The 26,801-nt window shown below is 40.4% G+C and overlaps 1 protein-coding gene across 5 annotated transcripts in view; it reads left to right on the forward strand.

Moving 5' to 3' along the window:
• The window catches only part of b3gnt2l (UDP-GlcNAc:betaGal beta-1,3-N-acetylglucosaminyltransferase 2, like), a 32,231-nt gene extending 10,409 nt beyond the window's left edge, over positions 1-21,822 (forward strand). For 2 of the 5 annotated variants that reach the window (XM_062552814.1, XM_062552817.1), the window contains exon 2: positions 19,004-21,822. In XM_062552814.1, the coding sequence (XP_062408798.1) occupies positions 19,181-20,455 (1,275 nt within the window). In that variant the 5' untranslated portion in view covers positions 19,004-19,180 and the 3' untranslated portion in view covers positions 20,456-21,822. Of the gene's footprint in view, positions 1-642; positions 701-6,021; positions 6,134-6,631; positions 6,699-19,003 lie in introns of those variants that run through there. The other 3 variants (XM_062552816.1, XM_062552818.1, XM_062552815.1) reach the window with 3 other exon arrangements.
• The last annotated feature ends 4,979 nt before the right edge of the window (positions 21,823-26,801 follow it).

A 26,801-nucleotide genomic window follows, 5' to 3' on the forward strand; every position in this document is an offset into this window, starting at 1 on the left:
TGGGTTTGAAACCGTATCGCACAACCATAGAGAAAAACAAAAGATGGATGAGGCTAACGAAGCGCGCTCGTTTGAATCGGCTTTGGAAGAGTTAGACTTGGGCTTTTCTTTGAAGTTTGAACAGAAAGAAGCACTCAAGTCATTTGTTTTAAAGAAGGATGTATTTGCCGTTTTGCCGACCGGCTACGATTGGTCACAAATGCTGGCCTATTACGTGCAGAGGCAGTTTGAAAGACAACTATTCATCCCACCCACAGGCTTCAACTCTGTGAATGGTCCGACCCCAGTCTATACATTTCTGTGTATTTTGGCTTGCCAGGCTACATTTCCCACCTCCCCTCGAGCAAAACAATCGATATTTACCTTTTTCCCATTCATCCAGCCATTCTGTGAGTCTGGCGAGATACAACTTTTGCGCCCATGGTACGGTTGCAACTTGCCTTGATTATTACGCCAGTAGTTCCGTGTCAAATCAGCCTAGAAAAACGGCAGGTTTCATTTTCAGTTGGTCTTATTGCACTTTCTAACTTGAGAAGAGACACGTTTTAAATGGGAAAATTACCAGAAATCTTAGTCACTTGTAAGCATGATGCTAGCAGGCGAGAAGCTAACGGTCTAATCCGATTCAATGATTTATGCTAGGCTGAAGCTAAAAGTTGTATTGCCAGACTCACAGAATGGCTGGATGAACGGGAAAAAGGTAAATACTGTATCTATTGTTTTGCTCGAAGGGGGGTGGGAAATGAGCTTATTTCCAAAGATGGCGGAATATCCCTTTAAGGGTGAACAAATTGAGTCACTGAATTTAAATATCTTGCTGTTGAATTAGACTCAAATCTCAACTTCAGTAAACACATTAAGTACATGACAAACACTATTAAATACAACATAGCAAATTTTAGACAGATTAGATCCTCTTTCTACAGGCTGCAAAGATATTTCTCCATGCCCTCATTTTCTAGCTCATCTCAAAATGTATTACCTGTTGGTGGCAGGCCAGTCCAGCAACAATCAGGCCCTTAGAATCTTTGTACAAACAGGCTATGAAAGTGTTTGACAAAAAGCCATTAAGGTATCACCACTATTACTACACAAACACAATCTACTCGCTTTTGAACATTTTAGAGTGTTTTCAAATCTGTGCAGTTTACAACATTTGAAAAGGCTTGGCTCTTAAATACCTGTTTGCTTAAGTTTGTATCTTACTGTATTGCTGGCTCTGTAGGGTCCACTAATAACTTCCATTCACAACTGCACTGTAACCTTTTGGGCAGGCCGCTCTCTCTTAATGCCATTACTCGATGGAATTGAGTAGCTGTAAAGCTAATCTTAAAAATCACTTAAAAATCGATCAACAATGCAAGCACACGGTTAGTTAATCACTCCTCATAACTTTTAGTCTCACTCGTCTCCCCAATGGGGCCGATAGGGTGTGTGTGTGTGTGTGTGTGTGTGCACGCGCGCGCGCATGCTTGTGTGTGTGTGAGAATGGGGGGATTGTGTTGTGTGCTGTGCATACCGCTATACCCCTTGATCATGTGGTGCATGTGTGTGTATGTACTGTTATGATATGTAATATATGCTATTGCTACTTGTCTTTACTTATTGAGCAAAGTTTGATTTTTAAAATGTTATATTTGTGCTTCCTGTGGGACTGCAGATGTAAACTAGCCTAAGGCTAACTCTGGTGCAATGCATCAAATGGTTACGTTTATGTTTTATTGCATATTGTACCTTGGAGATAACATTGCAATTGAAATTGAGGTCAAATGCAAAAGCTGGATCCAAGAGGCCAGTATATGCTTTGAATTTGGTTGTGCATGATTCTTGCATGTGGCCACTTTACAGTATGTTACTTCTTATACGTGCATATGACCTTCTTCTGCACCTGTAGCACTTTTTTGTCCTTGAAATACTGTCTCAAAAATGTATCAAAATAAAATACTGATGTGAAAAATTTATTTCGTTAAAATTGTCACACAATTGTCATGGTATGCCAACTTTTAAAAGAAACTAGGCATATTATTGAAAACCTATATTCTGATTGACTAGCAGAGGGCTATTCATTGTATATTGGGGCTCTTATGAAGTAGATCTGGTAAAATAAATGAATCAGCATCCCATATGTAAATGATGATTGAACTGACAACAAGCAGGAATTTAATTTAATTTAATTTGAAATTAACTGTAACAAAGCAAATTATTGTGGTGGAAAAACTGACACCAAACAGTTAACACCAACCTTGATCCAAGGAAACACACTGAGACGAAAGTAGCCGTTGAACTGTCAATGCTCCTATCCTAACTAAGTCAATAAGCCAATGCACAGTGTTGTGTGTAATGCGTTTTCGGGTGAAAAGTAGTGTAACGTGCTACTATTGAACACACTACTAAGAAACGTAGTTCCCTTTTCAAATCGGCGCAATAATACTTTTTCCATGGACAGATTTGACAGCGACATTGTCTTCTCAGCTGCGTGCTTGCGCTATAGTCACAATACAAGCTCCACACGGTACAGAGGCTGGTAGCATGAAGAGCAATCATGGCAAAGGAGAAGCAGCTAACCCCAATAACTGTGCAACTGCCATACTGTATTAGATGGCAGCAGTCAGCTAAACAAACATAAAAGCTGATTTAAGCAAAAGCAAAATAGCTGACTGACAGACTGTTGGTTGGTAAAAAAAACCCTGAGTTTTGTAAAATAAATAGTTAATGGACAGACGGAGGTTAGTAAAATCAGACAGAACGTTTCTCTGTCCACAAACACAGAGAGTACAATCTTTAACTTTCTCCTCTGTGTATATTAATTTTAAGCTATAATACTAATTAAGACAAAATTTCATTACAGGTTGGAATTACATACTGTACATTACATTACATTTGGAACATACATGTACCAACCTTCACACTATTTCACAATGGCTTTTTCTGCTCAGTAGCACATAGGCCTTTTTGAATACTACACTACCCACCATCATTTCCTGTAACCATTGAAAGTAGTATGGGTAATTGAACAGGTCGGCCTCTTTTTCAACTGAACTGCTTTTCCCATTTTGTGCTATAGAACTGCATGCCTATTGCCTACATACACTCTACCTGACTGGTATGGGGGAGACACACAGAATAACATTCTGTAAGATGTCCCGATATACAGAATTAATTCAAGCTAGACCTGTCCCCTTAGCACACTTTGAAAATACACAGTCTCTGTAGACAGCCCAGGCTTCACAAACGGCAACAAAAACAAACTGGTGCAACCTGCACCATGTAACATAACAGTGTTCCAGCCAATAACCGACGGGATGTGCGTTTAGGAGAGATTCAATTGCACGGGAGGGATGGGGAGGGAGTAGCAAGCTAGCTCTCTGTTTTGTTTGAATGTCAACAGAAGTGACGCTGCCCAACATATAGAGCACCTTTAACTTGGTGGAGAAAATGTTTCACATCGTGGAGGTCTTTGCCTCCGTCATAGCATAAATCCTTATGTGAAATCCATTAAGTGGTTTTGATACTGTCCTGTAGTGAGAATGAACATCAGGAGCTCAAGGTCATGGGGTCAACAGTCATGGTCATATGGGGTCAATGTCCTAATGTTTTCCCTCAGTGTCTTGTATCATTTTCAAATTTTAGTCTGGTAGTACTTGACACATCTGACAATTCAAGTTCCTGAAGTTTGCCACTTTTTTATTTTTTTCAACTTTCAGACATGTTCTTAGGGGACGATAATGCAGAAAAGACAGATCTAATGCACAAGGTGACATACAATTGGCACAAATAAACAAATGGGTTGACAATCCATGTTGACTATTTTGGTTCCCTCAGTTTTCTTTTAATTTTTTCCAACTTCAGACATGTCCAGAGGGGATCGTAGAAGAGAAAAGTTGGATCTAACACTTTGAAGTTGGTTACAGTGTGGCATACTGCAAGAAAAAGAAAAAATGGCTTTACATTTCATGCTGTCCTTCCAAAGGGGTAATGGAATTGGCATTAAATCACTACTTAGGTCTACTTTAGAGCTGAATATAAGGAATTGTCTAAAGGATATCACCGGGCACCCTCCCTTATATTGAGCAAACCCTACACAACAAGAAACAGCAACGCTGGTTATTGGTAACTGAGTGATGAAATTTTGGCTTAGCCTATTTGAGAAGTATGCATTTAAGTGCAAATACAATCCCTATAGTATTACAAATACAATCCCTATAGTATTACAAACTACATTTGATGTTTTCCAATCCTGCAAAATAAGCTAAATTAATTAAAGAAATATTTAAAATACATATCATTAAAATACTGCCCATGTCTGGTAATAATGCCAATTTTCTTCTCACCAGCATACTCATTCATTCCGATGAGATCTTGAATGACAGGAGTAACTGTCAAATGCAGGCCTGGGCATTGACCAGAAGGGGGAAATGGCGAAATTACCAGCTGGACTGGTTTAAGTCAAAGCTTCATTCAAATGTGAAGCAGGTTGTTGAGGATGTGGTTTAACATGTCAAGATCACAAAATCTACATGTAGTTGACATTGTTTTCAGTATGACCTACAGTACCGCTTTCTCAAAATCATTTGACTTCATTTAAAGAGCACATAGAGTGGATGAATTGAGTATTGTACTGTGTTCTTTGATGTTAAAATAGTATATATTCAACTTTGATTCTTAAAAAAATGAGCTCAATTGCAATTTTACAAGCCCAATGAAAACCTTATATTTAGGCTGAGTATTGCAATGGCCCTTCTGACTAAATGGCGCCCTCTCTGGCAATCACAATTGAACTTCAATGGCTTTGCAATATTTGACATTTGGCTTTGTTCTAATTCACCCATTTTTAGTAGCTTTTTCTAAGTTAAAGATGTTCATATGAAGGAGGGCACAACCATGCCTCATGTTCATGATAGCTCTTAGGTTATGCACAACCTCTCCTAATTCATCAAAAACCAAGACTAAAACGATTTGTCTCCTTTAAGAAGAATATGACTTATTTTGAGACGCCTCATCCTGAAATCAAGCAAATTGCCCTGCCAGTGCGTTGAGCAAATTTGTCCTAAAAACAAGCAAATTTGGTTGCCAGTGCATTGATCAAATGTGTCTTGATAAGACTTCTTAAAATATGTTGAATAGTAAAAATGATCTTTCGAGAGAGTGCTAGGTAAGTGCTCTGTCCATCCACTACATAACACTTCTCTTTCACTCTAACAAACAAAAATGATATACGAATTTCAATAAAACAGCCTTTCAAAGTTGACCCATGACCTATAACACAAAAACATTCAATTTGACAGCATTTACAATATCAACGAATTTGGGATAGGCCAGGGGTTCAGTTCACACAACAGACATGTTCTTAGGGAATGATAAAGCAGAGATCTTGAATGACAGGAGTAACTATAAACTGCAAGCCTGGGCATGGACCAGAATGAGGAAATTACCAGCTTGGTTTAACAAGTCAAAACTTCATTCAAATGTGAAGCAGGTTAAGGATGTGGTATTTAACATGTATATAAAGATAAAAAATCTTGTTGTCATTGTTTTCATTAAGAGACTTACCTACCGCTTTCTCATAAAATCACTTGACTTATGAATTTGACTTATTTTGAGACGCCTCATCCTGAAATCAAGCAAATTGGTCTGCCAGTGCGTTGAGCATATTTGTCCTAAAAACAAGTATATTTGGAGGCCAGTGCATTGATCAAATGTGTCTTGATAAGACTTCTTAAAATATGTTGAATAGTAAAAATGATCTTTCGAGAGAGTGCTAGGTAAGTGCTCTGTTCATCCACTACATAACAAACAAAAAATACATAAGAATTTCAATAAAACAGCCTTTTAAAGTTGACCAATGACCTATAACACAAAAACATTCAATTGGACAGCATTTACAATATCTTGTACGACGAATTTGGGATGGGGGTTCAGTTCACAGTGTATCGGTCATATCCCACGTATTTTTCATGACTGGAAGGTTAGTGGTTGGTTTTTCTGGTTTTTCTGGCTTTGATACACGGTGATTGGCGAGTTTCTGTTTGTGCAGAAACAGAATATCACACGCTGGTGGTGCTGCTGGTGGTTACTTTGATGTTGCAATGTGTAATCACTAGGGTGTGTTGCCAATGAATGGACCAGGGAAAAGGTAGGGTTGGTGTCTTACTTTGTGTTTTAAGATAGATTGATACATATGACTTTATTCATCCCCATGAAATTATGGTGTTACAGCAGCAATTAATGATCACACACAGTTCAAATACTGCTTATCTTATGGCATCTAATCAAGTGTTAATAACCTTGTATCAAGATTAACCTTTAAAGGTGTGGGAAAACTGTCGTTGGTATTGGTCTAGATTGATACATATGACTTTATTCATCCCCATGAAATTATGGTGTTACAGCAGCAATTAATGATCACACACATATACAGTTCAAATACTGCTTATCTTATGGCATCTAATCAAGTGTTAATAACCTTGTATCAAGATTAACCTTTAAAGGTGTGGGAAAACTGTCGTTGGTATTGGTCTAGAGAGAAGTCTAGAGTTAAGTCTCTCTATTCTCTCAGAATAGAGAGACTTAACTAGCACTCTCTCATAAAATCATTTGACTTAAGTTAAGAGTTTAACTTTTTTTTTTTCAGTCATCCTGAAAACAAGCAGATTTGCCTGCCAGTGTGATGAGTACATTTGTCTTGATTTACTCTTAAGGTATGAGGAAATTGGGTATGCTGATACATTTGGGTCAATGCCAATTAGGGAGAACTGGTTCAGCAATATAAACCATACATTTCCTGAAAGCTTATACTCTCAGAATGTGGTCTAACATGGCATGGGACTTGTCCCATCCTCCTCATTAGTATGCTGCCCGTGCATAACACATTGGGAATTGATCAGTATAAGGCTGATACATTTTGGGCTGTACCATGAAGGGAAAACTAATTAGACCACCTAAACCATATTATCTGAAAGCATATACTCTCAGGCTCAAGATGAGTACTAACATGGGTTTTGACTTTTCTCACCCTCCTCATCATGACTTTGCTGTTCATGCATAATACACTGGGTATAGGTAAATCGGACATAGGCTATTGCTAATACCTGTTGGGCTGTTCCATATACCCTCAATGGGGCATGGACCCCTCCCTAGCCCATGGACTAATACAAGTAAAATAAATACAATTGGATATTAAGTCTCTGTGTGCAATTTGAGCATCAAATCAAGATGTATTGTATAGAAAATGTATCCCATTGTTATGGCACTATGTCATCAGAAAGCAATACATTCTAAAAATATGAATAATTGTCATGTTATTATTTTTGATAATTGTCATCCAGTTATAAGTGACAACTATTTTCAGAGCCAGTTTCTGAAAATCTCCATACAGTTTATGGTTTTATCATTCTTTGGTTACCTAGTTAACTTTGTGCTTTACACTGACACTGAACACGGTTATCTGCCATAAGACACAAAAATCTGACATAAAGTAACATGTTTGCAGTTTCAAAGCAATGCCATTCAAAATGACACACGAGCTAATTGACCAATACATGTGCTACCTAGCCGAACACCTCAATGCTTACAGTTTTTCTTGATTATTTACACACATTTTCTGAAAGCATGCCTCATACTCTCAGAACTCTACGCACAAATCCAAAAACACACACACAATGGGCAAAACCCCACAATTCTCCTGCAAAATGAAACTTTACCTTCAAAACAATGTAATTTCTCCTCAATGGTCTTTTGTTTTCAAAAGACACACACAAACCATCATATGTGTAAGGGACCGACCAGTGAGGCGAGGTCGAGGACACAAGGAGGTTTGGTTCAAAATGGTGGGCTTTTATTACCCCAAAAAATGATCAAACATTGACAAAGACCATAACTGAAAACTAGGCCTATAAAAGAGGTCAGCCAAAAGTATAATGACACAACTGACGTGACATAATGTGAACAAAATACTGACCTGACATAATGAAACAAAGGAGAACATATACATGTATATCGGCTTGGCCAAACCAAAGGACACAAAAAGGGGATAAACTAAATACACAGACTTAAATTATAACACAGAGTAAAGAAAATGAGGCCAAATCCCCCCTCGTGCACACGGCAGACGTGGTATGGTCTAATTTGTCGCCACCGAGACTTAGGTCCTCTCAGCCCTCAACCACGCCTTTGCCCAACCAGGAAGGGAACGCCCCCAACGCTCAGCCCAGGTAACTCAAGACAAAAGAAACATATGATAAACTAGAAAAGCACTCAGAGAGCGCAGACCTCCGCCTGTATTGTTCCTCCTAGGTTGTCATACATTTGAACCTAAACTATTCAGATCGCCACCACGTGGCCATACCATGCCATTACACCACTAATCGAAAAACATAAACGGCTCCAGAATCCCGACGGTGTTACGAATCACTCCCAAAATGTAATCGTTTCTTCCTTGGGTCATTTCTGACATTCCCTGAAAATTTCATCGAAATCTATCCATTACTTTTTGAGTTATCTTGCTAACAAACAGACAGACAGACAAACAAACGCCAGTCCCCGATGAAAACATAACCTCCTTGGCGGAGGTAATGACAAACCAATTATATATAACCTTACAGTGTTATAATGTGTGCACCCATATAAAACAATGTAAGGTTAAAGCATAAAGAATCAAGGGCCCACTTGATAGCCAGCGCCTCTTTTTCTATTGTTGAGTATCGGACCTCCCGGAGAAACAACTTCCTACTACTGTAGACGACTGGATGGTGGTCCTCCGGGGGTCCCTGCCATCACTGTGAAGAACTAGAAAAGCACTCAGAGAGCGCTTGGTCCATTAGTCTCTGAAAACTTGCTGCGGCCCCATGGAGCCCGAATGGAAGTACAGCGTACTGAAAGAGCCCCCACGGAGTCCGGAAAGCTGTTAGCTCCCGGGACTGCTGAGTCAGAGGGACCTGCCAGTAGCCCTTACAAAGATCGATGGTAGTCAAGAATTTTGCTTTTCCTAAAGGTTCTAACAGGTCATTAATTCTTGGTGTTGGATAAGAATCGAATTGGGAAACGGAGTTGAGATACCTGAAGTCGATGCAAAATCTTATGCTGCCATCTTTTTTCGGACTACTGGGTTGCACCATTCACTTCTGGAAGGCTCTATGATGCCCTGGGAGAGCATGAAATCCACCTCCCCCTTCAGTGCAGTCAGCAGGCGTTCTGGGATCCTGTAACTGAGACGTTTTGGAGAAGCGCCTTCTTTAAGAACGATATCCTGGACAACCAGATTGGTCCTCCCTGGACTCTCCCGGAACACCTCGGGACTGCAGATCTCCCTCACCTGGAGCTGTCGACCCTCTGGGAGGTGGCTAAGATTGAAGTTCACCGGATCACCAGCAGGGGTTAAGTACTGCTCATCTACCTCCTCGGACTTAATGTTCAAACGGAGAGAAATCGGTTGAGGCCTGGGGGTATGCAAATAAGAGATTTGGCAGCCAGAGGTCCCAGTCTGTACCACTGCTGCTGATGAACATCCTCAGCATCTGCTTCAGGGTCTTGTTAAAGCGCTCCGTCAGCCCATCGGTTTGTGGATGGTATGGCGTGGTTCTCAGGCTCCTGATTCCCAGCAATTGATAGACCTGCTTTATAGGGATATTCTTGGAAATAAGCTCATTTTCCACCTCCGCTCGAGCAAAACAATTGATATTTACCTTTTTCCCGTTCATCCAGCCATTCTGTGTGTCTGGCGATACAACTTTTAGCTTCAGCCTAGCATAGATCATTGAAACGGATTAGACCAGTAGCATCTCGCCTGCTAGCATCAGGTGGAAAATTAGCTTATTTCCAAAAATGGCGCAATATCCCTTTAAGAGAGTTGACATGAAGTTAGTTCCCTGGTCAGTGAGCAGTCAAGCTGCAACACTGACCCCTGCTGGCGATATAGGATACCCTTCTGGAAACCCCATTCTAGAGAAGAACTGTATCAGACAAAAGGCAACTGATCTTGCTTTTATAGACTTCAATGGAAAAATCTCTGGGTACTTGGTCGCATAGTCTGTTATGACCAACATGTAACGGTTCCCGGCTTTACTTTTCTCTACAGGACCGACCATATCCATTCCAAGGCGTTCAAATGGGGTACTGATAATGGGGAGTGGTTGAAGTGGAGCTCTGGATGGTAGGCTAGCAGATGTTATTTGACATTCTGGACAACTTTTGCAGAACTGTTCGACATCTCTGCGCAGCCTGGGCCTGTGAAAATGGCATTGTATGTGAGCTGTGATCTTGTGCCTACCTAGGTGGCCAGCCCAGGGAACTGCATGCCCCAACTGCAATATGATGTCTAGCTGCTTGGGGGACCACAAGCTGCAACACTGACCCCTGCTGGCGATAGAGAATACCCTTCTGGAGTATGTGCGCCTTGTTCCCATCCGAATCAGCTCCTTGTTCCTCCTCACTGGCATTCTGAAAAAGAGGGGCTTAAGAATTATCAGCTTTCTGCATGTCAATGATATCGACTGGCATCTGAAACCCTAGAGGCGACTCAGGTTCAGCATTAGTTGGAACTTTCACAACTGTATGAAGAATGTTTTCCGTCTTCTCTGCCTACTCATCTTACGAGACTTCCCGGGTTTTGTCTCCAACTCTTTATAAAATGGCAGGGTGCTGGGAATCTCCTGGTGCTCGTTAGGCTTCTTAGCTTGTCCTCTAGTGACAGCAGCACTACATTTCAAGTTCTTATTTGGTTCCAACAGATCAAGCAACACTGGGAGGTCTCAGCCTAATACGACAGGGTAGGGCAACTTATCGGCAACCACAACATTCAACAGATAGGTTTGATCTTCCACTTTAACATACATCTCAGCTGTGGAGTAGCGCTTCTCGTCTCCATGCACACAGCAAATGGGCACAGCGTTTTTTGTACTGACAATATAAGGCGACACAAATTTCCTGTGTACAAGCGTCTGACCACTCCCAGTATCAATGTGCTCTCAGAGCAGCCCTGTTTACTTCCACATCAATCATCTTGGCATCTTGATCTTTAACGTGAACTGAATCTACAGGTCGTGGCACTACACTGTTGGACTATTGTTGGACTTTGCTGTGTTTTTAGGACACATAGGCTTGGTATGGCCTTCTACTCCACATAGATAACAGATGGGCGTCTTACCGGCTGGCTTTTGTGGTTTGGGCAGGAATCGACTCTCCCCCATGACCGGCTTACCCCCACTGGCCTCTGGTTTCAGTGATTTTACGGTTGTCTCTTGTTGTCTTCCATGAGTTGTGGCTCCACGGCTGCCCCTTTTTTCGCGCTGCCACAAGGACATCCACCAGCTTAGCAGCCTCCATTGCTCCATCGTGCTCTTTGATCCAGACCTGAAGCTCAGAGGACACCATTCTCAAATATTGCTCCAATATGATCATTTTACCAACATCATGAATCGTTTTACCTTTTGGCTGTATCCACTTTCCATAGAGCTCCTTAAGCCTCACGTACAGCTCCTTGGGGCTTTCATCAGGATTCACCTCTAGGGAGCGGAATCTTTGCCAGTAGGCCTCAGGATTAATGTCATATTTGGCGAGAATAGCAGTTTTAACTTTGTCATATTCAAGAGAGTCATCAATGTCCATATGCACTTCTAGCTTTACCTGTTAACAAAGTGAAAAACCCAATCTACTTTTGCCCATCGGCAAGCTACAGCAATACGTTCAAATGTGATAAGAAAATGTTCAATATCATCATTTTCAGACAATTTTTCCAATTTAGGCCCATGACGTTGGTGAACCTGACCTGCTGCAGTCATACTTGCATCAGTGATGGCCCCGGACCCCACCTAAGCTTGTGAGTGTGGTCTGCTGGGAGGAGTCGCAAGATCTGGATCGGAGTCTGGTGGTAGAGGATCTGGCAATGGAGATGTTCGAGCTTGTACCTCTAACTGCAGCATCTGAAACTGGTCTTGAAGCGGTTTCCCTCTGCTTCTCATGTCGTGCCTCCTGCTGCCCCATGTGTGCACGGAGAATGGCTGCCTGGTCTGCAAGGGTTGGCTCACTTCCTCCATCTTAGGTGTCTTCCTGTCCCGGTTCTCCAGGTCTTTCCACATCGCCATCTGCTGACTTTTCCTGGGCCGCTTGGCTTGTACTTGCTTCTTGTTCTTTTGTTCTTTTCCTTCCAGCACGATTCATTTTTCTTGTGTTGGGGGAATTTTGAAGAAAAAAAAAAAAAGAAAAAAAACTCCTGTGTCTGTCACAGGACCAGTTCGTGTCGAGCAAAAAGGGGCGTGCCAAATGAAGCCCCGGTTCGAGGCTTGTGTCGTTTCCATAAAAGTCACGTGACTGATGACAAATATAATAGATCGATCTCCGTAAGAATCCTGTATACCCTTCCACATAAGATTGATCAACTTCTTCGCCTTCCTCTTTTGCCTCTAAGAGGCCAAAGTCAACTGAAGGTAACTCAAGGGTCCACAGAGGCACTGCTGGGTAAGGAACCGTAGGACACAACGCTAACTGGTCTACCTCCACTTCTCTTGCTTTTCCTTTAATGATCCAGCCAAAGCTTTTGATTTTTGTATACTCTCTCTTGACAGTTTATCAAGGTATTCAAGCCTATGTGGCCGTCCTGGTTACCCTTGAGGTTAGCCCAGTATACCAGAGCTAATTGATCTCATCTGAGATGCAAAGGCATCTCCCCCAATTCCACTAGTAAGGCTGCCACAGGAGTGGTTGTCATGACTCCACTACATATCCTTAAAGGGACACTTCACCGATTAGCATTAAGCTTTGTATCTTTAGAATCCAGGCAGCACATTCTCGTCTCTCCATTTTACGGTCTAAGAGCTCTTTTCCAAAACGCTATAAATCCATTTTTGAAAATATTAAAAAGGCATGTTATTTAATTGTGTATTTCACTTAATTTCAATAAAAATGCAGATGTTTTGTTTTGATTTAGTAAAGATAAATCAACTAAACATAATCCAATACAGTTTCACTGAAATTACTTGAAAAACAAAATAATAAAAAAAAAATGATTTGTGAAAATGTATTAAAATGGTGGATATAGCGTTTTGGAAAATAACTCTTCTCATGTTTTTGAATGGTCGTGCATCATCCCCTCAGTTTGCCTTGAGATGGGAGAAATATGGATTTCAATGAAACCCATGAATAGGACTTCCTACTTTCAATGATGTAAAATTATGATTTTTACATCATTGAAAGCAGGAAGTCCAACATTGAAATCCGTATTTCTCCCATATCAAGGCAAACTGAGGGAATGATGCACGACCATTCAAAAACATGACTGGTTTTCTAAAGATACAAAGCTCAACGCTAATCGGTGAAGTGTCCCTTTAAAGCTTGATGTTGCACATTGTAGCTTCTTTAGTAGTGTATTAGCAGCAGACCTATACACAATACATCCATAGTCAAGTACTGATCTTACTAAACCAATATAGATGGACTTTAATGCAGGCCTACAAGCACCCCACTCTACACCTCGTAGACACCGCATTACATTCAGTACTTTTTTACACTTCTCTATCATTTTTTGGATATGCACTGCCCATGTTACTCGTTTGTCAAACCAAATACCAAGGTATTTGAAATGGTCTGCCCTTTCCAACTCTTGCCCACACACTGTAATTATTAGGTCCTGACTTATAGTTCTTCTTGTGAAGAACATAATCTTTGTCTTCTCCACAGATATCCTAAAGCCCCATTCAAGAGCCCACTTTTGTACCGTGTTTACTGCTTCCTGCATCTTGTTTACAATACGATTTATATTCCTTCCTCTCTTCCACATGGCTCCATCATCTGCAAATAATGCAACACCTATGGAGCTATCTATGTTCTTAAATACATAATTTATCATAATAAAAAAGTAGTGGACTTATTATACTACCTTGAGGGGTACCATTTTCAACCTCATACTCATTGCTAAAGACACCATTTATTCCGACTTTAATTTCCCTTTCTGATAGGAAGCTTTTAACCCATTGCATGATTCTTCCTCTTATACCAAGCTGAGACAGTTTGACAAGCAATCCCTCCTTCCACATCATGTCATATGCTTTCTCTATGTCAAAATATACTGCTATAACAGACTTTTTATTGACCTGAGCCTTCCTTATAACATCCTCCAGGGCTACTGCTGGGTCCATAGTGCTTCTGCCTCTCCTGAAACCTGACTGATAGTTGTGTATTAATCCTCTGGTCTCTAGAGAATATACCAGCCTGTCATTAACCATTCTTTCAAGGGTTTTTCCCATTTGGGAGGTTAGCGCTGGCCTACAGTTACCAGGGCTTTTTGGGTCTTTCCCAGGTTTCCTTATGGGAATAATGATGGACTCCTTCCAGGAAAGGGGGAGTACTCCTTCTTCCCACACCTTATTATATAGCTGAAGCAATACTCATTTACCCTCATCACTCAGTTTTCCTAACATTGAGTAGCATATTTTGTCCCCTCCTGGTGTAGATCTGCCTACCTTTTTTAAAGCACTGTTCAGTTCCTGAAGTGTAAATAATCTATTTAACACTCCTCCTTCCCCTTCAATCTCTTGTTCCTCCATGCTATACTTAGCCATTGTATCTTGCCTTGCTCTCCTCTCCTCATGACTCAGACTTTCTGAGCTATGCACTTTAACCAATGTTTTTACTATTGCTTCTGCCTTATCCTTACAATTTGTAATGACATTCCTTCCATCTACCATTACTGGGTATTCATATTCCCTTCCGTTTCCTCTCATCTTCTTGATCATTCCCCACACTCTTTCTATAGATGTTGTCCGTCCAAGAGAACTACAAAACTTTCTCCAATACTCCTTCTTTGTCTTTTTAATTACTTGTCTAACCTTAGCTTGTGACCTCTTATACTCTAACAGATTCTGAAAGTTATGTGTCCTTTTTAAAGTTCTGAAGGCCTTATCTCTCTTTTTTATGGCTTCTACTATCAATGCTAAAGAGTTCAGAATCACTTAATTCTTCAAATTTATCCGAATCAGCTTTTTCTAGGACCCACCTTCCCTCTCTCACTTCATTAACTCTTTCCAACTCCAATCCTATACTGATAATTATTGGGAAGTGATCACTTCCTACACTATTTTCCCTATACACTTCCCAACTACATGTATCTGCTATTGCATTAGTTACTATAGTTAAGTCTATAGCAGACTCATACCCCTTATCACATCAACCCTGCTTGAGCCGTCATTTAGACATACTAGACCCTTTTCCTCCATGAAAGTTTCAACCACACAACCACATTAAAATCATCCCTGTTTCCCCAAAGTGTGCTATGTGCATTAAAATCCCCACAGACCTAACATAATGAAACAAAGGGGAAAATACAGTATATATCGGCTTGGCCAAACCAAAGGACACAAAAAGGGGATACACTAAATACATAGACTTAATCATAACACAGAGCAAAGAAACTGAGGCCAAATCCCCCCTCAGGCACACGGCAGATGTGGTATAATTTGTCGGCACCGAGACTTTGGTCCTCTCAGCCCTCAGCCACGCCTTTGCCCAACCAGGAAGGGAACGCCCCCAATGCTCAGCCCAGGTACTGTAACTCAAGACAAAAGAACCATATGAATAATGACAAACAAATTATATATAACCTTACAGTGTTATAATATGTACACCCATATAAAACAATGTAAAGCTAAAGTACGAAAACTAATTAAGTAAATAAATGAAACAAAGTGTAGAGTGAGTTATCTGAATAGAATAGCACATGTGACTGCAAACAATAAAATGTGCAGAAAACTCATGAGGTACTAAAAGAAACTAATGATGTGCATTTGTAAAGTGAGGGTTTGTGTTACCATGTGTGGCTGTGGCCATCACAGACACAAAAATCTGACGTAAAGTAACATGTTTGCAGTTTCAAAACAATGTCATTCAAAATGACACACACGAGCTTGACCAATACATGTGCCACCTAGCCAAACACCTCAATGCTTACAGTAATTTATACCACTTCAATCAGGAAGTAAGCACTATGAAAAGACCACAGGTAAGGCAAGGCAAAGCAACTTTACTTATAGCATTTTATCCAGCAGTGCAACCCAAAGGGCTTCACAAAGATAAAAACAAAACAGTAAAACCAGAACAAAAATGGAAGACATTGCAGAGAGAGGAAGAGAGAGGGTGAGAGGGAGAGGGAGAGTCCAATGTAAATACTGTACTTGCTGTGCATATGTTGCACTGACTTGTTTGGTGAAAAAAAAAAGTTTCAACAGCATGCATCTGTATCTGTATGTCTGTGCACGCAAAGAACTTTCTACAATTCTAACTATTTTAGTATTATGGTAAAGCATACTAAAGATGAGAGTGCTTTTCATTATGCCCAACAGTGTGTAGTTGGTTAGACAAAAATCTGGTGAATAAATAAAATGTGTGCCATGTGGTGCAAAAGTTTGATTTTGATAATGATATAGTTTTGGTTGCAGTGCTTCATTTTGCTGGGTATATTGAAGTATTATACAGTTTGTGTGTGTGGTTTTATGTGTGTGAATTTTGAGAAAACCACTCTACAGTAGTTTTCAAAATTGTGCTTTAGCAGTTGGAAAAAAACTAATCTATTAACCTTTATTATATAGTCTGAAATCTGAATAGAAAAACATCAGGTGTTTACTGTAAGACATTTTCTTACAGCTCAGAAGATAATGAGGAATCTGTCAGCAGGGGGAGGCAGAGATGCATCCATAGCAGATGCATCCATAGCACATAATCATGTACAATACTTACCAACACATTATTATTAGGGTGAGAATGAGAGGGAGAGGGAGTGTACAATATACTTGCTGTACATATGTTGCACTGACTTGTTTGGTGAAAAAAAAGTTTCAACAGCATGCGTCTGTATCTGCAAATATGTATGTGCACATAAATAGCTTTCTACAATTTTAACTATTTTATGGCAAAGCATAATAAAGATGAGAGTGCTTTTCATTATGCCCAACAGTGTGTAGTTGGTTAGACACAAATCTGGTGACTGAATGAAGTGTGTGCCATGTGGTGCAAATGTTTGATTTATTTTTGATGATGCTACTGTACACTATATGTTGGTTGCAGTGCTTCATTTTGCTGGGTATATTGAAGTATTTTGCAGTTTGGGTGTGTGGTTTTGTGAATTGTGTGTGAATTTTGAGAAAACCACTCTAGTTTTCAAAATTGTGTTCTAGCAATTGGAAAAACTGTAGTTGTCATTAACCAACACAGTCCTCAATGATCAGACACTATTGCAGCCAGTTTCACACTGCTGTTATAAATGCAAAACACTTTGTGAAAAAAGTAACTAAGGAAATAGCATGTGCTAGATTTTTGCCAAGACATTGTTATGTAAGGGATAATTTAGATGTCAAAAAAACCCACAACATTCTTCATGATTAGTTCAATATTAGGGAAAATGTACACAAATAGGTCTATAAACTTGCACTTGCACTGTCCAACACTGATGCTGCAGACTGAATATTTCAAGTACTTACAGTATTTCTTACCATAATAGTAATCAACCAACAATGAAATCAATCAAATAAAATCTGTAGACAAATGCACACTGCATAAAGTACATTTGACTCTGAAGAACTACTGTAAAAGCAACAAGATTGTATAGCACACCTGAGTGCTGCGTTTTCAAATTAGCACATGGAGTGCTTCCATGCCTGGTGGATGTGATTATCCAATTTGTTCAATAGTGTAGTCATTGGCAATCCGGGCCTTTGTAATGACAAGGAAGTCACCTCACAATCTTTATCTGTGTCTAAGGTATGAAAATGTGTGTAGAGTTTTACAAATCACTGTGTGTAATGTTTTGCAAAAAGGATGAAGCAGACATTGTGTGTAATGTTGTGCAGATACAGTATGTGGAGGTGTTTTGTTCCTTGGAGTACAATTTCGCAAATTGTGTGAAAATGTTTATTTTAGTGTGTAAACAATCGCAAAAAACTGTAATAGATAGTGTTTCCCTGTATCTCAGAGATGTGAGGGAGGGGTAGGTAGGGGGTAGTAGTAGAAGAGGAGGTCATTGTGCCATGGGTGATCTATCACTTATTGATTGTTGAGTCAGCACAAAGTACTGGCTATTTCACAAATTCCAACAGTTGTGCATTTCACAAAGCAAACCTTTCTCAACATAATACACATGGGACTCCCGGGTCTGCGTAGACAATCCTAACTAATAGGAATGGAATGAATAAGTTCTTCTGTTTTGAAAACAGTGTTTGCTCCTTGTAAACTTTGGACCTAAGAGTGGAGGACACTTGCTGCAGACACCGCCTTCGTGTTCGCATCATGGCCGCTTCGCGTATTTTGCGGTCGTTTGGTGCGTCGGTTGTGCACGTCGTCGCAAGCGAACATGACGCGTCCGCGAGATGCAATACTGACAAGAAAGTAGGGGGCGATCATGGCAAAAAAAGTGACTGCAAGATGCATTATCGACTGCATCAAAGCTGGGGGCAATCATGAGAGTAAACAATGGCACATGGCCACATCCACATCTGATATTAGGCTACTATAGTCTCCCCCTAGTGAAGACCTCCAGTAGGGTGCGTAATGCTGCAGCGAGTCTGTACACAGGACACAGCAGGTCGCACACGGGCGCATACGCTTACGCTTGGTCTAACAGCAAGTATAACTCCACACTTATTCCACACTTAATCTTGGCAGAAGTAGTCCAATTGACCCCCTCAGTGATCACGTGATCAGTGGGTGTGACACGGGTGCTCTTTGGAGATGCCATCCTAACAAAGCACGTACTGTATGAAACCGCTTGCTCCTGCCTCACCGCTGAGTTTGCCTTCGCTTTTACATGAAACCAGTGACACCATGCACTGGTTTTTGTTTTTGAGAACTGTTGAGAGAAAAAAACAAAAGCAATATTACATTGGTGAAGCTAACAGCAACAAACTTTGAGAGCTATTGTGTCCTTTTACTTCCAAATGATGTGACAGTGTGTCCTGGAATTCATTACTAATGTTTAAGGTAATATTAAGACGGTATTTTCAGTAATTCTTTTATTTTCTCTTAACAGATTGATCTGATGGCCTACAGAATCAAGAAGAATATCAATGACAAATGACCAGCCACTTCTCCATACACTGCATATCAAGATTCATTGTGTGTAAACCTGTCGTTTGGAGAGCCCCCTTCACTTTTTTTGCACTGCTGTGGACACTTTATCTGCCTGACATCTGTGAAAGTCTACAAGATGAAAGGTCGTACCGGGGCATTTGCTGCTACAGTAGTGATTTGTTCATGTCTTATATTTGTCTACACAAACTTGAACCCTGAGGGGCCTGTTACTCGCTGTGTCATACCAGATATTCCTGTGAGGTCTGTCACTGGTCACCCAAGACCAAGTGTCACACCTGATACAGTCGATGGAAAAGTAAACAGAAGCCAACTTCGTGATGTCAGGATATCCACAGTCCACCTTTCCACTGTATTTAGAACAGCTATTCCACAGAGTGGTGCGTTCTGGAACAGAAAGTTTTACTCTGTTCTCAAAAAGTTGGATAAAAAAGGAAATCTTCCAAAATCTGAAATCAGTGGCAACGGTACGCTAGAGAGTACAGAGTCTCTGCAAACAAACATAGCAGATTTCAATAAATACCCATCGATCCACCAGGATTTTTTGCGCAGCATGCATTTCCGTAGTCCTGATATTCTCATCAACCAGCCCAACAAGTGCACTTCTAATGGCAAACCTGACACAGTGACTCTTCTCTTTGCCCTTAAGTCTAGTGCACAGAATTTTGCACAACGACAAACTATTAGGCAGACTTGGGGGCAAGAAAAGGCGTATGAAAATGGTCTGCTGGTACGAACAGTTTTTGTCTTAGGCACCTCTTCCTCTGAGGAACCTGATCTCGGAAAGCTCTTATCCCTCGAAGCCCAGGAGTTTGGTGATTTGCTTGTCTGGGACTTTAAGGATACATTTTTCAACCTCACTCTAAAAGAACATGTATTTCTCAAATGGTCTATCCTACACTGTCCTCAGGTCTCCTTTATTTTCAAGGGTGATGATGACGTTTTTGTTAATACAAATGCTATTCTGAAATACCTTAAGTCACTGCAGCCAGCCAAGGTGTCAAAACTGTATCTTGGTCAAATAATATCGCAAGCCTCCCCCCTGCGTGACCCTAAGATAAAGTACTATGTCCCACACACCTTCTATGATGGACCCTATCCTCCCTACGCAGGTGGTGGTGGCTTTGTGTTCTCGGGGGCTCTGCTGGAGTCTCTCTACAGTATAACCTGGTTCATCCCGTTTTTTCCCATCGATGATGTCTACACAGGAATGTGTTTCCAAGCTCTTGGTATAGTTCCAGAGAAACACCAAGGGTTCAGGACTTTTGACATCATGGAGAAGGATCGGGAGAATGCATGCGTGCACAAAGATCTGCTTGTGGTGCATCGGAGAAGTCCACAGCAAACTCTACGGCTGTGGCAGAGATTAGAGAGCCCTCTTCTCACTTGCTAAAGCAAATCCCTATCATACAAATACCATGCAAACTTTACTAAAATGTGTACAATGGGTGATTGGTGTACATTTTGTCTAATGATTTTTAAATTATGATTATTGAAAGGGCTACATCCTTTTTTTGTAGGTACCATTTGAATGTTAACTAGTCTATGCAAATAACTAAATGTAATGGATGTAGTTAAAATCATTTTCATTTCCATAATGGCTACAATACAGTCCATGCCAAGCTGCAAAACCGGTTCTGTGAGTGTGAGATGATCAAGCAGAATGAAAAGTTTGGTATGGATTTGAGTCATATGGTCTTGGCCAGACATTGTCCATATGACACCACCTAGTGCATTCAGGGAGCAATGACAAAACAAAATCCACTAGAGAAAGACCAGGGGTGCCTCTCCTGTGCTGTTTTATACCTCACCCTCCCTTCCTTCCTCGAGACTCGTCCTCACTAATCTAGATAAAGAATGATCAGGGCGGAAACAATGGGATAGTCTATATCCAGTGTTAGTTATAGATCAGTGGGAATGCCCCTCGAGGATCGAGGAGAGATGTTGAGAGGCACCCCAGGACTGTCAGTAAGCACAGGTATGGAAATTAATCTAAATGTTTGTTTGAAAATTCTTGAAAATCTTTTGTTGATTCTGTTTTGTATAGATTCTTTATTTTGAGTGTCTTCTTACTTTTTGTCTTTGTTTGTTACATGATTTATGGCATTCCACTAGTCCGTTACCTGTGTTATTCATACGTTGGCCCAATCTTGATGCATGTCCACACCCACAGGCTCAGAGGCTTTGATGTGCCTTTGAGTCCTTGAGCTTAGGGCTGTCCCATTGTCAAATTGTCAAGTGCATGAAGGCTCTCTAGCTGACATTTTGAGCCCTTAATGCCCGTATGAGCTGAAGCATAGTGCTAAGGTGACGGTGCTGGTTCAGCAGCTACAGTACAGTTGGATGAGGATGACGTAAATGGGGCTACAGCCATTGAAGTAGGAGATGTCACAGAGTCTCTGTTCATTGCTTATCATTTAAATGAGACAGTGTCAGTGTCAGTGTGTTGCCCATTTCCTATAGGATTTTGAGCCCTTGCCATGTCTCACACTTACAGGTGATGTCAGTTAAGCCATAACTTTTTAGGGTTCAGGGCTTGGAGTCCTTTGGGGTGACAACAGGTTCAGCCCAGTTGTGTAAATTCTCTCCACCACTTTGTGGCTTGAGGAAGGCCAATATGGCCACAGTGCGTATGCCCATCAGTTTGTAAATTGTTTAATCGCATCATTTATATGAAAAGCTTTCTTATGCACGAGTGCCTTTGTTTCTCTTTTTTTCAATAAACAATAAAATCTTGAGAGAGTAATCTCTCCGCCTGTATTCCAAGCTGTTGATGTTTCTGTGCTCATGCACCTTGCAGTTTTTAATGTATAGGGACCCAAGAGTTTGCTTCACTTTACATCAAATTAATTAATCAGATTGTTGATAACCAGCCACTTATAGGCTAATGCTCTCATAAGATTCGTTTGGCCATGGTTTCATAGGTGTGCAAGACAGGTAAACTATGATTCCATGAAACAAAAGCAACGAACAATCGCTGAAATGTTCCTTACCCCCATGAAATGTCACTTATTCTGTTTTTTTTGTATACCTTGGCCATGCATTTGAAAAGTTACATGTGAGACATTGTTGCATTTCTTGTATCAGCAGACTAATTGTAAAGGAAGTAAGTATTTAATTTTATTGCTGTTCCTTTTCTTGAAATGCATGTTTCCATAACAGCAAAAGACAAAAAATGCTCCGGCAAACATGTCACTGGGCTACAAAGGCATACAACTAATTAAGTCCTTTCTTACAGATATTGACAGCAGTGTTGAAAAAGGAGAAGTGGGGGAAACAAGTAACATAATTACCCAGTAATAGAGGTTTCTAATCAGTATTCCATTCCAGAGCACAAACATCATTTTGACTTCAAGTTAAATATAATTAATTTGGTGTCTTTGCTTTCATTCCTGGACTATAATTGGAGCCCTGCTGTCTGGATTGAATTACACATGGATAAATTACATATGTCAATTATATTATTATGTGCATTATCAAGGGCGTTGTTAAATTGTTCCCAGAGAAATTCGTGGTTCGTGGTTGCTCAAGGGCACAACGGTTGATGCTCTGAATTGAAGTCACAACTTTTCTGACTACTGCATGCTAACCCAGCTCCTTATCTAGTACGCTCCCACCGCCCATCTTTAGTATTGTTCAGTCCGGAGTAAGGACAGAGTCAGAGTAGAAGAAGGCAGGATAGAGCTGAGAGCGTTGTGATGAAAATAAATCAGTAAAAAATCTGAGCCTTGGTTCAGATGGTGGAAGAGTTTTGACAGTTACACAAGGAGACCATGTCCGAGTAGTGCCATGTCTATTTACATTTTCACTGAATTACGCTAAGCTAGGCTAATGGTGTCAGACTGGGCTATTGCATGCCAGGGAAGAGAGGGGTATCCTCTTCTTTAACTCTAGGGTAAATGGCAAATGAGCTAATGTTCCTAGATGTACAAAGATGCTTATCTGTGTTTTTTTTTATACGTCTACTTGGGTAATTACTCTGCTATTTCCTGTTTCCCAACTCCATCTCAGCATATGCGTGCACAGACACACACACACACACACACACACACACACACACATGCAGAGGGATTTCACTTCAGTCAGTTCTGAGCAAAAACATACATTTTCTGCTCCCGTTCCAGTGTTCCAAGGCCTTTCCTCTAAATGGTAACCACCAGTTAGAGCATTGTAGAAGAATGGTTAATAAAGTTCCTTTAAAAATTAGGTAGGTAATCTACAGTATAAGGTAGATAGTGTTGGATATGAAAATCCATTTGATCAACTGATAGGCCTAGCATAATATACAGAATATACAGTGTGTGGGGTGTGTGGGTGACTTTGTGAGATGATAGACTTTTGAATAATATTGAAAGAAGGATTAATTGGAACAATAAATACCGCTTATCTACAACTGAAGATAGTGCCTGCCATTGCTTTTCCATTATTGTGGTTTGGCATGTTTCCATTGATATTGGGCAACAATTTCTTGGTGAATCATCAGTAGTCAAATCATCAAGATCATCCAAGCAGAATAAATGGAACTGGTTATGTGGTTGCCCAGCAACATTGCTCAAAAAGTTGCCCCATGTATCACCACCCTACAAGGCTCTGGCATCACCTATTAGCCTACGCAATATGATCACATAATCACTTAATATGTAGCCTATTCATTCATAACAGTGTGGCAGGGTGGCCAGACGTAGCCTACCCACAAACAAGTCAAGTGTACATTAATGTGTGGCACGCCGCTGGTGTTTGCACTGTAGAACAAGTGTTCCTGTTTTCAGAACATCTGTGCACACCAAACTAAATATATTTAGAAACCCTGAAAGCAGATTGTAGTTGTTTTTATATGAAAATGTTTCTGTAAATGTCAAAATGAGCATTCCTATTTAAGCCAATAAGTGACGCATGCATCATCAGAGCAGGTTGAAGTAGCAGATTGTTCAAGCGAGTCATTCAGATAGCGAGCATGCTTATTTTATCCCTCAATGGCTATAGATGAAACAAATAACCTGATTGTGAAACTGACCACATAGTGCTGTTAGAGAGGAGACATTTTTCCTAACCTGACTCTCGCCAGATCCTTGTAGTTCGCTGGAGCTCAGCCAAACGCCTCTGGTGGAGCATGGCGGAACTACAAGGGTCTGGCGAGAGTCAGGCTACATTTTTCCCACATGGTAGTACATATAAAACCTGGGAGCTTGGTGTAACACAAAGACGGAACTCCCCAACTTCCAAAAACTATCAGAAACAGGAATATTACGCTCCCATAGGCCTGGTTGTATTTATTTCATATTTCATATTTTATAGTTCATTGTTCAATATTACATTATCATAGTTTTAATGTCTGTTTCAACATATGATAGTGTACACAAAACACATTTCCACACCATGCACCAAAATAAAATAGGCTACTGTATTTTGTATATTTTAAAGTACTAAAAATACTCCTTAAAAAGAGCATGTCACTTTGCAAACCTTCATATCTTCCATATCTTCATTAGTACACTAACTCGTCAACAAAATAGAATACAAAGGACAAAATACTATTTTGTATGAAATACTTACTTTAAATACTTCAGACTGTCCATCCCTAGCTGTTGGCTGCAGCAAACTTGAGCTATAGAATATGATTTTTCAGTACACAGTTGGTGGAGGGATTTTCCGAGATATATGCGCCTTTATTGCGGAACGCCTTTCCTATAGATGGAAATGGTAAGGTGGGGACGTTGTGGCCCCCCAATTTTACCACCAACAAGGTAAAAACATCACAAGTCTTCTCTCTTTTTTGCGCATTAATTTGATTGCTGTGCCACATGGCGATTAACACATCAAATAGGCTTCATTATATCACATTTTATTTTCAATAGTCACAAGTCGTAATGACAATATTAATGATGCCAAAATCCGAGCTATACTGACGCCTATGTCAAGTCTCCATATCTGTCAATGTCAAAAGACCCCTTCAATGTTTGTAAACATCCAGAGCCTATGTTGGGTGCACGCGCAGAATGAGGTCAGAAAAATGGTGCCGCTAATGGTTTAATGACAAACCTGGGTAACTGAATTCAGATTACCGTCAGTGATAAACAAGAGCCCTATATGGCATTGTTTTGTTTAGAAAATGAAGCCATGCAGCTCTTCTTTTAGAAGGTTTACCACTTACTCTAAAAGCCAGTCAACATCCGCACCAGTTGAACTGGCACACCGGCTTCTATATAACACAAACACTGGGCTGGTCATTTTTTGTGTCTTTTAGACAGGTAATGCGGCATCAAGTCGTCTCTCCTCCCTGTGCAATACTGCACTATTTCTATCTAAAATCACCCACAAAGAGAGAGTGTGTGTTTGTTACTGTTGTCAAGGTGATTTGATTAAGGTTACAATGTCAAGACTCAATGGCTTTTCATCGGGTGTATGGGAGTGCTTGTGTGGGTTGCGATGCTCCGATGCTTTAAACAGCAGTAGTGTTGATGTGTAGTGCTACTTCTTCAAACCCAGGATATAACATGGATTTAAGATCTCACAGTAACAGAACGTATCCTATTATATAGCATGTGACTATGACTACACACGATGCAGCACTCATGCCTAAAAGGATTGGCTAAATTCATGACATGACTTATAACTCATGAAGCCTACATACATGTACAGTACAGTATACATTTAATGAAACCAAAATTAAGTTAACATGTTAGTGATGTTACAAATGGCCAACACAAGCAACCTTGGCATGGTCTACCATGGCCTGAGAGAATATGGACTCAACACTCAGCTTACCACACAGCTTACAACGTGTCAGATAAAAAACAGAACATATATAAGGCATAGAAAGACACTAAAGAAGGAACACTGGCCTCTAAAAATGGTGACCTGTGAATCTGGTGCAATTTCAAAGAAAACCAAAAGAATATTTTTGTGTGAAAACATAAAGCAACCACTGCTGGAGGTAGAGGTATTGATTCCCTACCCTGACAAGGACAGCCTCTATGTACAGACCCATTAGGAGCTCTTCCTGTGCTCAAGTCAGCATTTCCTCGCATGTATTATGCACTCAAATGGTGGTTGCAGAAGCCATTATCTCATTCTCCAGAGCACCTCCTGTTATCAAATGCGGGAAATGTTCTTTAGTTCAAATCATCACTGGCATACACAGGAATGTTAAGCAGGAATGTTTTTATGCATTTATTAAACATCAATAACTTCAAACTTGTCCCATTGTTTGACTGTTGTATGCAAGCATGCACTAGCATTCTTGGACCTGATCCATGACCATTAATGTTTGGGTGAATATATGATATGCAGTACAATAGACTGTACAAAATAAAATTGCATAAGTGTATTTACTCGCAAGCAGTGTATTTATGTTTATAAATGCATTTCAGAAAATATTTTATTTTATGCTGACAGGGCAGAAGTTAATTCATGACCCAAACCACTATTCACATTTGAATCCCATGATTATGTGTCTACTGAGATCTAACATACAAACAGAGGCGGACATTCCTGGTTCCAAAGAGTAAAAGTCCTGCCAAGTATTTGATCCAACCATTTTGGAAACCAGCTCATCCTAATTAGCCCTTTTCACGGTGATGTCAGACGAAGCGTTGCTGGGTATCCTCCGGCATGTCCAGCCGCCAAATACTACAGAAGAAGAAGAAGAAGTATTCATGGGTTTCATCAGGTCCCTTTCCACAGGTGTATACAATCAAGCACCATGCAGTCTGCATTGATAATCAAGGTGCTTGATTATA

The sequence above is a fragment of the Sardina pilchardus genome, chromosome 13, assembly GCF_963854185.1.
Source record: "Sardina pilchardus chromosome 13, fSarPil1.1, whole genome shotgun sequence".
Lineage (NCBI taxonomy): Eukaryota > Metazoa > Chordata > Actinopteri > Clupeiformes > Clupeidae > Sardina > Sardina pilchardus.